This window comes from Salmo salar, chromosome 10 (genome assembly GCF_965601325.2).
Source record: "Salmo salar chromosome 10, fSalSal1, whole genome shotgun sequence".
NCBI lineage: Eukaryota > Metazoa > Chordata > Actinopteri > Salmoniformes > Salmonidae > Salmo > Salmo salar.
In genome coordinates this window covers 22,617,678-22,632,369 of record NC_138300.1, presented here as the reverse complement: position 1 = coordinate 22,632,369, position 14,692 = coordinate 22,617,678, and the positions used below count along the sequence as shown (strand labels likewise).

Sequence of the window (14,692 nt, the reverse complement as noted above, 5' to 3'; positions counted from 1 at the left end):
TTTGACTGGTACTGTATGTACAGTTGAAGTCGGAAGTTTACATACGCCTTAGCCAAAAACATTTAAACTCAGTTTTTCACAATTCCTGACATTCAATCCTAGTAAAAAATTGCCTGTCTTAGGTCAGTTAGGATTACCACTTTATTTTAAGTATGTGAAATGTCAGAATAATAGTAGATAGAATGATTTATTTCAGCTTTTATTTCTTTCATCACATTCCCAGTGGGTCAGAAGTTTACATAGACTCAGTTAGTATTTGGTAGCGTTGCCTTTAAATTGATTAACTTGGGTCAAACGTTTTGGGTAGCCTTCCACAAGCTTCCCACAATAAGTTGGGTGAATTTTGGCCCCTTCCTCCTGACAGAGCTGGTGTAACTGAGTCAGGTTTGTAGGCCTCCTTGCTCGCACATGCTTTTTCAGTTCTGCCCACACATTTTCTGTAGGATTGAGGTCAGGGCTTTGTGATGGCCACTCCAATACCTTGACTTTGTTTTCCTTAAGCCATTTTGCCACAACTTTGGAAGTATGCTTGGTATCATTGTCCATTTGGAAGACCCATTTGCGACCAAGCTTTAACTTCCTGACTGATGTCTTGAATTGTTGCTTCAATATATCCACATAATTTTCTTTCCTCATGATGCCATCTATTTTGTGAAGTGCACCAGTCCCTCTTGCAGCAAAGCACCCCCACAACATGATGCTGCCACCCCCGTGCTTCACGGTTGGGATGGTGTTCTTTGCCTTGCAAGCGTCCCCCTTTTTCCCTCCAAACATAACAATGGTCATCATGGCCAAACAGTTCAATTTCTTTTTTCTCCATCAGACCAGAGGACATTTCTCCAAAAAGTACGATCTTTGTCCTCATGTGCAGTTGCAAACCATAGTCTGGCTTTTTTTATGGCGGTTTTGGAGCAGTGGCTTCTTCCTTGCTGAGCGGCCTTTCAGGTTATGTCGATATAGGACTCATTTTACTGTGGATACTGTGTTTCCTCCAGCATCTTCACAAGGTCCTTTGCTGTTGTTCTGGGATTGATTTGCACTTTTCGCACCAAAGTACGTTCATCTCTAGGAGACAGAAGGTCTCTCCTTCCTGAGCGGTATGACGGCTCCGTGGTCCCATGGTGTTTATACTTGCGTACTATTGTTTGTACAGATGAACGTGGTACCTTCAGGCGTTTGGAAATTGCTCCCAAGGATGAACCAGACTTGTGGAGGTCTCCAATTTTTTTTTCAGAGGTCTGATTTCTTTTGATTTTCCCACGATGTCAAGCAAAGAGGCACTGAGTTTGAAGGTAGGCCTTGAAATACATCCACAGGTACACCTCCAATTGACTCAAATGATGTAAATTAGCCTATCAGAAGCTTCTGAAGCCATGACATCATTTTCTGGAATTTTCCAAGCTGTTTAAAGGCACAGTAAGCTTAGTGTATGTAAACCTCTGACCCACTGGAATTGTGATACAGTGAATTAATTATATGTGAAATAATCTGTCTGTAAACAATTGTTGGAGAAATTACTTGTGTCATGCACAAAGTAGATGTCCTAACTGACTTGCCAAAACTATAGTTTGTTAACAAGAAATTTGTGGAGTGGTTGAAAAATGAGTTTTAATAACTCCAACCTAAGTGAATGTAAACTTCTGACCTCAACTGTATATACATATAATTTTTTTTTATATATGTTCCTCTATTATTTTCCTCCTAACCCTTTCACCCCTGCCCTAATTTGAGTTAACTAATTGACAACACTTAGGCTTCTACTTCCAGTTTATACATACTATATAATCTTTTTTTCAATAGTTATTTTTTGTTTGATTTTATTCCCATCCTTTTGTGAAACAGCACAGTTAAAAATATATGGCAAATAGAAATCAAACTGGATGGTCTTCAGAGATAGATGGGAGGGGTTGGGGGTAGCTGAAGGTTTTCCCGTATTTAAGAGCACCATCTCTTCCTTGAAACCATCCCCTTAATTAATTAATCAAGGGACTTGCGTTGGAAATAGATGCACACTGGATATACCCAGGACCCTTTGCGCAGGCGGGCGGGTGGGCGGGCCTGATCTAAATGTGGCGTCTAAATTCAGCCGGTCGGCAGTGCACTGAGAAGGGAAGGTGGTATTGTAATCTTAATCCTGTTTGACCAGGGTTAAGAGTGTGCTGTTCTCGCACTAATAAATCACTCCTCCTGCCCTTTAAATAATTCACCTCTGTCATTGTGCTACTTTGTGTCACTGTGTGTGTGTGTGTGTGTAGAGGTGGGGTGGGTGGGTGGTCTGTGTGTGGTGTGTAGTTTTAGGTCAGTGAGTGCATCTGCCTATACGTGCTTCGTTCACCAGTATTTTTTATTTATTGGATTTCCCCTTTCCAGGTATTAGTGTGTGAAGGTATCTGCTCCAGAAATAGATCTCCCCTGAACCTAGCCACACTGAACGTTGAGCTCTGGGCCGGGTCTCTGCGTGTGCTTTGAGAAATGGTGTAGATAAAGATGTGAAGTTTATTGTCTATCCTCAGGTGACCTGGCTGCCATGGCAGAGTAAACAACCTGGAATGAATGAATGACTTAATGAATAAATACAAAAATCTGTGTCAATCTCGCCATTTGGCAACCCGCCCCTTAGGGGGTTAATTGACACAGACAAACATTACATTAATTCAGTCATATTTCACAGTGATAATTATTCCGGTGTTCTGTGCAGTGCACTCTGCATAAAGAATGAAAAAGAAACAATAATTACAAATTTTATTTAATCTTTATTTAACTAGGAAATTCAGTTAAGAACAAATTCTAATTTTACAATGAGGGCCTACCCCGGCCAAACCCTCCTCTATGGGACTCGCGATCACGGCCGGTTGTGATACAGCCTGAGATCGAACCAGGGTCTGTAGTGACACCTCTAGCACTGAAATGCAGTGCCTTAGACCGCTGTGCCCCTCGGGAGCCCAATCTATAATAGTAAAAAAGGTTATCCAAGCGATAATATCCCTAGTGCAGTAAAACGTTTAAAATAAATACCTGAGAGTGGTCCATATGGTGAAGGAGATACACAGGGAGACAAACTGCCTCCATAGGCACGTTCACCCAAGGCCAGGGATCATCAACTAGATTCAGCCGCGGGCCAATTTGTTATTGAGCGGAGGGTCAGGGGACCGGAACATAATGGCAAGTCATTTGTAGACTGCAAATTGACCGCAAGAAGCCCAAACAGATATAATATTTGACTAAAACATAATCATTTCAAACCTTGCTTACATTTGTAATGATCACATAGATTCTCTTGCGAATACTTTGGAACAGATTTCCAAAAATGAAAATCACTTGGAGCTGATTTGCTGGTGTTTTTACAGTCTTTTATGTCCAACAATATACAAAGTTTTTAAAAAATGACTCTGAAATAAAGAAATAAAATCACTGTGGGCCGCCAGCTGGGGAACCCTGCCCAAGGCAAACACCTTACTTTAAGATCACGTGTTCCTCAATATAACAATGTCATATATTGCCAATGTATAACAGTGTCATATATTGCAAAGATAAATAGCTACATTTTGGAACATTTTATACTTTTTATCAATGTCAACACAGACATGGTTGAAATTGTTGCTTTTCTGAAATATAATAGACAGAAATGGCTATGAAAATGTGTATAAGATTGTGATTCTTACTGTTTGGTTAATAGTAGTAGTTTGCTTAGTACTTTAACTACCTTTGTTGCTATCAGAGTTCCTACTGTACTAATCAATTCTCTGTTGTCTTGGACTGAGCCTCTGTGTTCTTCCTCCGCAGGCAGGACAAGCTCAAGGTTCACATGCGTAAGCATACGGGAGAGAAGCCTTACCTGTGTACGCAGTGTGGTGCAGCGTTCGCCCACAACTACGACCTGAAGAACCACATGCGCGTGCACACAGGCCTGCGGCCCTACCAGTGCTCCAGCTGCTTTAAGACTTTTGTGCGTTCAGACCACCTGCACCGCCACCTCAAGAAGGACGGCTGCAATGGTATCCCGTCCCGCCGGGGCCGAAAGCCTCGGGTACGGGACCCCGGGCTCCTGGAGGCCTCCATGGGGCTGGTGGACCCCGGCCCTCGCAGTGGCAGGGAGAGACGGCGCATGGAGGCAGCCTCGGCAGAGGGGGCCTCCAGGGTCCATGCACACAGTCCCCAGCCCCAGGAGAGGCCAGAGGAGCCGGGGCACTGAGGCAGGGAGACAGGGAGGGACGCTGGACACCATAGTCATACTTGGCCCCTGGAGGGGCCGCTGCCGAAACAAGAGGAGAAAAAAAACATGCTAAGGCAAAAAAAAAAAAAAAAAAAACACAACTAACTATTTCTCTATAAACCAAATCAGGGTGTCACAAATCTAATATTTTCAGTTTCTTTTATCCCTTTGCTTTAGGAAACAGTAGACACAACAGACAAACATGAGTCAGTGTTCTGTTAAAGAGCAAGGAACGCTTCAAATCACACACCCATGATGTCTCCTTTCTGGGTCATTTCTGTCTGATCTGGGTTTTTATACATTTGGCAAAAATGCTTTATATGCATAACAAAACAACAGAAAACCCTGAGCAAACTATGCAGTTAAAATAGGTTTTGAATTCAGAGCCAAACGATGAGGTGTCCCACACCTACCGGCTGCAGCAGGGGTGAACTGAGTGTAATCTCTCATATTCAGATGGAAAGCAACCAATCTTTTTCTATTCTTTTGCAGTTCTAAAATGTACAGTTACCATAGAAACAGTATTGTCAGAATATGGCAATATATGCAAGATTAACTTACCCACACCTCTGATGCAGCATCCTTTTTTCTAAAGGCTTCAGAAAGAATCAGACAAGGGTTTGATTTAAGTGTTACTTACTCGATAAAATATATTTTAAAAATCTATGGTTCATCTTTTTTAAATGTCGAGTCGAATCCACGTTTGGGGGGCTCTTCCATTGCAGGGGTAGGGAACGCGAGGGGAGGAGGGGGTGTGTTTCTGAAGCACTACCATGGCCATGGTGCCGTTCGGCTTGACCACGTCATTGACTCTTAGCCCTCACAACCCTGACATTTCATTTCTGTTTTATTTTTCATTTCTCTTCGTTATTGTTGTTTGTCCCTTTTTGAGTGACTGCTTTGGGTACTTGACACTTTACATTTGTATACATGCGTGTGTGTATGTATATGTGTGTGTATATGTATGTATGTATGTATATATATACACACACACACACACACACATTAGGTGGTGATGATTTAATGCTGAGGTATATTAGCTTACCAATCGGGGTTTCCTTCGGCTTGACGTCAGATTTCTCACAGAGTGAAGCTTGTGGGTAAAAGAGAAAAGAAACTATATGAATGTTAGAATATATTGAATTTAGAAACCCATTGGTCCTAACCTTAACACTTGATTGAGATGTATATAGAGTTCCTGCCCGAAGGTAGAAGAGATACTATGTGGTTAACTTTGTGCAGTTCTGACAGGATCTGCCCTCTAACCAACAGCAGGTTGAAAGACGAAAAGCAGGGATAGACCGAGATATATACGTTTGCACAGCTTTACTAAAGATATCCAACAGAGAGAGGTATATTTAAAGGAGATTGTTGAGAAAAGCTGTGTATTAGTGCTTATTCCAATCTTTTTTGCCCTAGGGACCACGAAACCATGAGGCAACCTGTGTGATGAAGAGCATTAAATACCTGTCCAAGTTGGGAGGCCAAATAAGCACACAGCTGCAGGGTGAGGCAGGTCGAGGGGAGGGGGATTTCACAATGTCTGTTGCATTCCAAAATATAATCTCCCCGGCACAGCCACTTTTCCAGGCAGAACGGGTTCAAATCAGACGTTTTCTCTCTCTCGCTTTAGTTCCCCAACGCCCCAAAACCAGCCTGTGGAGTGCAGGGTATTATAGAGCCCTGGGTAGAGGAGGTCTGGTCGGTGGCTGACCGGACTGCTGCTGGGTGTTGGTGTGTGTGGCAGCCAGGGTCTTTTCTCTGGCTCACTCACTAGACTTGGGCTGGGAGTGTCAGCAGCTCCTCCAGTTGTGGACATGTTGAAACATGCTCTCCAAACTGCCAGTGCACTAACAGCCAGGCAGCCATTATAGTGGGCAAAAAACATGAGGGCAGCCACCAGAGATCTTGGGGTGTTGCTCGACAGACTTATGACGTGTGTTTGGAAACGGCCACTGGTTCATATAGATCTGAACACGTTTGTCTTTGTGTTTTGAGTCGCTTGGCTAGTCAACTCTGTGTTTTTAACCATACTTGTACACTGGTTTTGGGGCAAAGGAGAGTGTGCCGTACCGGTGACTGTAGATTGAATTCCCCTGCCATTGCTGCAATGCTGTGTCCTGAGTATCAGTCCTTTGCACCTTAATGGGAAAGAAGCAGGTTCTGAATGCACTTTGTTACTGAGAAAGGCACTTTTGTCAAAGAAACGGGTACTTTGAAACAAACTAAGGCGAATTAGCTTAATATCCCCATCGCAAGTGGTTCCGTTAAGCTTGTTCTCTGGTTTTGTTCAGTTTTTGACGACAAGCTGCCAAAAAAGAAAGATGTATGCGTGTTTCGGGTCTCTTAAGAGAAGTCAGGCGGGTTCAAAAAACAAACATGTTTTGTGACCTTAAAAACATTTTTTCTAAAAGACAAAATAACCCCATGTAACTGATTGCACTTGAAGTTAGGTTTGGTAAAACAAGCGCTAGTGAGTTGTCTATATTCATGTCTTAATGCAGAGTGGGGGGGGGGGGGAGGACGGAGTGTGAGTGTGTGTGCATGGCTGGAGGGTCTCAGGGCAAGCCTGGATAAACAAACTATCTCCACCCATCTGTTCACCAGCTCCCCTCTCATAGCTTCACATATTATCACAGAGAAGAGAACACAGACACTTTCAGACCAACTGCGCGGCAGTTCAATCATACACAGATAGACCCTTTTCCAAGTAGTGGCTAACTAACGGTGTGTGTGTGTGTGTGAGTATACTTGAAACTTCCACACACCCTCAACCATCTTTTCCATGGCTTTTCACTGCTTTGTATTCTGTTGAAATCCTTATTTCCCTGGGATGTTGACTCCTTCTCTTAGAAGAATGCAAATCAATAGTCTGTCAGTATTGATATCCACAGATCAAGTAAAAGACAAGGTGGTAGATGAGAGGGGTTGATATGTATAGCCTGACAGCCAGGAGCTCAGGGTATAGTCATGTATATGCATAGGTCTGATGAAAGAAGCCGTAGTCAGGTGATCTGTTAGGGGTTCTAAGTTATCACTCTCAAGTATATGTAGCCATCAAAACTTGTAATGTTCTTGGGCCTTAATATTGTGATTTCAAGTTGTATTCCTATTTTATTTCTTTAATCTTGGTTAAGCCAAAGTTACCCTGATTGTACATAGTACACTCTTATAGAGTTCTCCCTAAATTGCTGTTCATGTCTTGTATATGATATAAAGGTATGAAAGTAATTCTAAACATATCCAGAATGAGACCACTTCTGACCAAGCCACACACCAACAAAACCCACCCCCTCGATATGTATGCAGGAAATTGTGTAGAATCAGTTCACATTTTCTTTATTTCCGTGGACTCTAAAATCAATGGTGTAGATGGAATAGCTTCTCTTTTATGTCTTTATGTTCAAATCTTCTTAAAAAGTTGTCCCTACAGCTTCACTTTTTTTCTAATCAACTTTATGGCTGTTTTGTGTGTGGGTCGGGGTATAGGATTTGGTTTAGGGTAGGGTATTTTATGAGTTCGATTAAAGGGGTGTTTTGGTTGGGGATATAAAGCCTGATAGCACTGGAAATAGTGCTTTAGCTGAGACAGCAAGAGTTTGCACTAAAGTCCTTGTCCTACTAAAGGAAGGAGGGCGTGAGACCTCAGCAAGGCCCTTGAGTTTCTGTGAGCACAGGGTGTTATACACTCAACGGTCCAACACAGACAGTCCATCCATTCCCCTAACCAACAGACTTAATCATGTAGAGGTTCTTCTGAGGAGTGTACCAACATTACTTAACCAAACCAAAAGAGAAAAATACTTTGATAAGTCGTCACAACATGTTGGATGTATGGGATTTGAATACATCAAAACCTGAAGGTGCTTGGAAGTTTTAGGATGGTACACACAGAAGAGACAAAACTATTGTAACAGCGAATCTGAAACTCCATGTTGTACACATTCAGGCCCTATATTATATATATATATATATATATATGCTGCCTCTGGGAGGTAGTATGACAACCCTCTGAGCAGTGTGTTCAGGGTCTAGATGTATTCAGGTGTATTCCAGTGAGTGTCCCTGGGACTCTCTGGCCTTGTCTGAGGACTAAGCTTTGTTTAATGGGTCCAGTAGAAGTCTGAGGCTGGGCCTCCGTCTAGCTCCCATGTGGACATGGGTCATGGGCAAGAATGTGACTTAAAACAGAAGGAATGGAAGAACCTTTCTCTCCCTCATTCTAATTTTAGAGCGCCTTACTCAAACTTCCACATAGTTAGAGTTTAAAATGTGGATGTTGAGTGTGGCTGTAAACCTTTCCATACTGAACATTGGGACGATTGGCAGGTGGGGGACAGAATCAAAAGGCAATATATACTAAACTGTCTGGAATCTGATCTCTAGTGAGCCTGACTCTCAATCCAACTCCCACTGTAGTGATTGACCAAACTACTATGACTTACTTGAATGAATTGGTTATTGTGAGAAGTGTCCCTGTGAGAGAAACGTACTACTGGGTGATGTAGTGGTGAGGCTCTCTCCTCCTTCGTGGCCCTATGCTCCCATTCCTGCTGAGACCTCCCAGCCCCAGACCACCGTTACTCCAACACATGTTACACTGAGAAGATGTCTCACAACTCCTTAAAGAGAAGACGTATCGTTGGGGTTAATCCAAATCGACCAGATGTTTTGTTCCTAATTCACTATGACACAAAATAAAATGTCTGAAAGCATTAAAAACGACACAAAACATTTGATAACAATGATAATTGTAATAATCATGGGACAGGAGTGGGTGGTGGTTGGAGGAGTGTGTTTTGTTAGTGGTGCTGCACACCTGAATGCCCAGGCTGGTGAAGCACAGCAAGCTGAGGATGACATATGTAGTATGGCATAATGCACAGCGTGGCACTGGCACTTACACAGCCATCCCTGGGGCCAGAGAGGCTGTTGGCTGGTTGGTTGGCCAGTTTAGGAGTCTCTACGTCAGTGGGCTACAATGGTTTGCACAACATGGGAGGGTCAGGATTGGGGTGGGACGGGACTGGACCAAATTGGTCAGCAGCGACGACATGGGAGAGACTAGATCAGGGTTGCGGTGCAATGGTTCAGGTTGCCCCATCTTGTTGTGTTTCACTGGGAATGATATGATGTAGCAAAATGGTGGATGACATAGGGTAGTCACCGAACTGGTGATGGGGAATGGTGATCTGTTTTCTGTGCTTCTAAGTTGAAACACAACACTGAAATACATTGTGTTCCTGTTTCTGTTCAGTTTGTGGTTTGATTCAGAGCTAACATCTCTTTCTTTGCCTTCCATGTACAATTGGGAAATTGTACCAATGTTTAAAGAAATGGTTTTCAAAACACGGAGTGCGGAAACGGTTGGTTCCCCATTGCCATGTGACTGTGACCCCCCCCCCCCCCCCCGTTACTATTGTTAATGTTGATTCAATAGCTTGTCTGTGGGAGGGAGAGTGCTGAGAAGTGTGTTAATCAGGTTGAAATGTATAAAAGTAGCTGGGTATAAGAAGCACGGGGGGGGGTTTCTCTCTCCAGACCTTGGTGTCCACTTCTCTACTGACTGGCCTTTGATTACAGATCACAGGCCCTCAGCAGGGGAAGCTAGGAGGGAGGGAGGGAGGGGGAGGGAGACTTGTGGTTTAAAGCCACCAACCAATAGAGGATGCATTCCATAACTTCATACTGTAATTTCCACTTCTGAGTCTTGGCGTGGGGAGACGGAGGGGGTGGAGGGAGAGGAACAGTCAGCGTTTTACAGCCGAGTGTTTCAATCTGTCCGTCCCCCCTTCTACCACCCCCAGTCTGACAGACAGGCAGTGAGTTGGGCCTCTCCAGACCTGGCCATCCAACTGCCTGTCTGTCTCAGCTTCTGCTATTGTAACAAAGCACTTTGCAAAAGGCCATCCAGAATATTGTGTCCTGTTGTTTTTTGGTTATTACTATTGTTATTATTCTTGTTTATATTTTTGTTCTCATTATGGATGATTATTTAAATGCAAAAACTACATGAAAAAATGAAAACTTGAATATTTGGGTTTAGGTCCATTCGAGCTGCCGCCCCACTAGGCCATACACACACTTCTGGCACACACACCGTCTCAGATAGATACTCAGAGTGGAAGGGTAAAGGCAAGGTCTCCCTATCGCCACATACAATCTCAACTATATTTGGAAAACAAGTCATATAATCTCATTGGGAGAGTTGCATTGCACAGAAACTTCCATAACACAAGCTTTCTGAGAAGGCGAACTGTGCTGTACTACTTAATGTCAAACATGCAGATTTAAAGCTGTTTTATTTTGTATCCCTCACATCATTTACACATACTGTAGTAGCCACATATTGATCCTGGTCCATTAATGTATGTGGTGTCTATGCCCTACACTAGTGACCCTTGTGTAGCTAAAGTAAATTGCTGGATCTGGTATAAAATAGACACAACCAAATGATTATGCCATTTTTGTCACCTTTTTGGAGTTAAGGTTTTTTACAGAATCGATTTAATTGATTGGCCTTGATGGATTTTTTTTCTGTCAAATCAAAATTACTTTCATCAAAATAGAGTAGTATGCAGACATATAGCAGGTGTGAGGGAAAATAGTTATTATCATTGTAGAATGATTTCTAACTGTAAAAATGACAATAATCATCCATACTAGTTTAGAACTCTGCTGCACATATGGGGGAGGCAGAGTATTTCCTGTCTGCCAGGCTTGGATGCTAAAAACCCTGTCCTCTTCAGAAAAGTCATTTTCCTTAAACATTGGCTAGTGTCTGTTGGAAGTTATGCGGGATAGGTGGTTTTGGAGATTTGCACTTTTGGCTACGAAAATAAATTGTGTTGTATATGAGACCACTAAATCCATACCATCTAAACCATATAATTCCATTTGTTTTGGTTTTTGGTCTGTTTTTTTCTTTTTTAATATATCCAAAAATGTCTGTTGTCCTGGTTTAAAGAAAATAAGATCTTTCTATTAAAAAAAAACAATGGTTGCGACTTTTTGTGTTCGTTTATAACTAAAGACAGAGAATGGATTCAAGAGCAAGTCTCTGGCTATTGTCACGTCAAACGTCAAGCAAATTGTTTCTCTTTTGTTATGCCCACACACTAAAACCACATCAAGTAGCCTTTATAATTATTAATTTCGTATCATATATGATCTAAAACAGTTCAAAGTACTGTAATAGTTTACATACGTGTACATTTACAATGTCTTACATGTCAATATTTAGTCTAAATCTGCTTCACTTTAAAACGGTCCTACTGACAAATACAGAATAATCCAACCTGTTTGTGAATATCAAATAATTAAGAATATTATAAACTACACATGTACTTAATCTATCAATGTAGTATCAGATCAATTATTACAATATTTTATTCTGGTAAGAAGAGCTCCCACAACTTTTTTCCACATGCAGTCCTCAGGGCATCAGTCCCCCCACAAGATGGCAGTATACTTTCTAAAATGACACACGAGTACTAAAACTAGATACCATTAGTAACTTGCTACCGCACCTGTACTACACACACAAACTGCTGCTTTTCATTCTGCTGGATCCACCACCGCGGAAGCAGACCCCGCCATGCTGAACATTCAAATCATTTACCGCATTTAGCCACTTAAGCAAAGAAAGAAACACACCACCATTACGTTTGATACTTTCTAACATATTCTGAAGTGAAGTGTGTACTTTGACTCTTAACATGAGTTCCTCCCTGTTTGCTATGGTCTTGGACCCTGCAGTGTCCACTAACACTCCTCTTGTCTTTCCGTGTCTGATTCCCTCAGTCTTTCCTGTGGTGAGTGAGCGGTGTCCCGAACCAAACAGCCCCGCTAGGATACACTTGGGGAAATTCTCGTTAGGAAAAAGACGGTTCTCTCTCCTCTGTGACCCGGAAACCGCTAAGTGGTCGAAGAGTGTTTCATTTCGTCAGTATCCAAACGGAGGGGTCCCCACCTCGACAGCCACCTTTCATCGAGCATACTCCTGTGTGTCCTACAGCGGAAATGTTTTGAAATCTGCCACACCCCCTTTGAATCAGCTTTTGTTTTGTCAGAGGAGGAAAAACATGCACACGTTAAAAACAATATGCAACTTATTGTTTTATCTATCAAATGTATTGCACAACTAACTTTGTTTTGAGCACTTTACACTATTTGGGATCCACCCATGTAAACGTAATTTGCCTAATGACGCTTGAGTGGAGAAGGACCTTCTCATTTCAAGCAAGCGCATTTCCATACACGTTCACTCTCCTCGCTGACTGAGAGGACGAGGAGAGATGACGGAGGTGAACAATGTATTTGATAAAAGGCCCATGTGGCTATATACACTATATATACAAAAGTATGTTAACATCCATTCAAATTAGTCGATTTGGCTATTTCAGCCACACCCGTTGCTGACAGTGTATACAATTTAACACACATCCATGCAATCTCCATAGACAAGCATTTGCAGTAGAATGGAGAGCTGTAATGAAGAGCTCAGTGACTTTCAACGTGTCACCGTCATAAGACGCCACCTTTCCAGCAAGTCAGTTCGTCAAATTTCTGCCCCGCTTGAGCTGCCTAGGTCAACTGTAAGTGCTGTTATTGTGAAGTGGAAACTTCTAGGAGCAACAACAGCTCAGCTGAGAAGTGGTTGGCCACACAAGCTCACAGAACGGGACAGCCGAGTGCTGAAGCGTGTAAAACGTAAAAAACATCTTGCAACACTCGCTACTGAGTTCCAAAATACCTTTGAAAGCAACGTCAGCACAACTGTTTGTCGGGAGCTTCATGAAATGTGTTTCCATGGCTGAGCAGTTGCACACAAGCCCAAGATCACCATGCTCAATGCCAAGCATCGGCTGAAGTGGTGTAAAGCTCACCGCCATTGGACTCTGGAGCAGTGGAAACACGTTCTCTGGAGTGATGAATCACGCCTCACCATCTGGCATTCCGACAGACAAATCTCGCTTTGGCGGATGTCAGGAGAACGCTACCTGCCCCAATGCTGTAGGGATGGTCCCAGGATTCCCCCAGATGTGACGCTTGACATTCAGGCCAAAGAGTTCAATCTTGGTTTCATCAGACCAGAGAATCTTTTAGGTGCCTTTTGGCAAACTCCAAGCGGGCTGTCGTGCCTTTTACTGAGGATCTGGCCACTACCATAAAGGCCTGATTGGTGTAGTGCTGCAGAGATGGTTGTCTTTCTGGAAAATTCTCACATCTCCACAGAGGAACTCTAGAGAGCTGTCAGAGTGACCATTGGGTTCTTGGTCACCTCCCTGACCAAGACCCTTCTCCCCCGATTGCTCAGTTTGGCCGAGAGGCCAGCTCTAGGACATGCACTGTGATCTGTGGGACCTTACATAGACAGGTGTGTGCCTTTCCAAATCATATCCAGGCTGTATCACATCTGGCCGTGATTGGGTGTCCCATAGGGCGGCGAACAATTTGACCCAGCATCATCCGGGTTTGGCCGGGGTAGGCCGTCATTGTAAATAAGAATTTGTCCTTAACTGGCTTGTCTAGTTAAATTTTAAAAAAGTCCAGTAAATTGAATTTACCACAGGTGGGCTGCAATCAAGTTGTAGGAACATCTCAAGGATGATCAATGGAAACAGGATGCACCTGAGCTCAATTTCGAGTCTCATAGCAAAGGGTCTGAATACTTATGTAAATAAGGTATTTCTGTTTTTAATTTTTAATACATTTGCAAATAAATATATAACTGTTTTCACTTCGTCATTATGGGGTATTCTTTGTAGATTGATGAGGAATTGTTTTTATTTAATCCGTTTTAGAATAAGGCTGTAATGTAACAAAATTTGGAAAAAGTCAAGTGGTCTGAATACTTTGCGAATGCATCGTATGCATCCTAGCCTCAGCTCGTGATTTAATACTGTAGGAACATGTCCAAATTTCCACTTATTCTTCATCTTCATTGAGATAACATCTATTTGGGATTTTTGAGTATAATGATAGTGTTTTTCAGGAATGCTTGAAGCTAACATAATCTATATTAAACAAAACATGATGAATGGAGAACACTCATAGTACATTACACTAAAACCCATGCGTGAATACATTGAAGTGCAGAATGTCTTTAGGCTTGACACGATTCTAATTCCCACTTTTGAGTCTTGGCATGGGGAGACGTAGGGGGGTGGAGGGAGAGAGACAGTCAACATTTTACTTCCGAGTATTTCAATCTGTCTGTCAAGCTTGGACGCTAAAAACTCTGTCCTATTCCGAAAACTTGTTTTCCTTAACAATGGCCATCAGTGTCTGTTGGAAGAAGCTATACGGGGATAGGTGGTTTTGGAGATTTGCACTTTTGGCAACAAAAATATATTGTATGAGACCACTACAAATCCATATAATTTAAAGTCTAAACCATATAATTCCATTTGTTTCAGTTTTTGTTCTGTTTTCTTTTTTTAATATATATATATCCCAAAATGTCTGGCGTCTTGG

The 14,692-nt window shown here is 42.4% G+C and overlaps 1 protein-coding gene across 3 annotated transcripts in view; it reads left to right on the top strand.

The window, feature by feature from the left end:
• zbtb7a (zinc finger and BTB domain containing 7a) overlaps positions 1-11,220 on the top strand; it is a 30,339-nt gene extending 19,119 nt beyond the window's left edge. For all 3 annotated transcript variants that reach the window (XM_014216377.3, XM_045687506.2, XM_045687505.2), the window contains one exon: positions 3,784-11,220. In XM_014216377.3, coding sequence (XP_014071852.1) covers positions 3,784-4,192 — 409 coding nt within the window. In that variant the 3' untranslated portion in view covers positions 4,193-11,220. The remainder of the gene's footprint in view (positions 1-3,783) is intronic.
• The last annotated feature ends 3,472 nt before the right edge of the window (positions 11,221-14,692 follow it).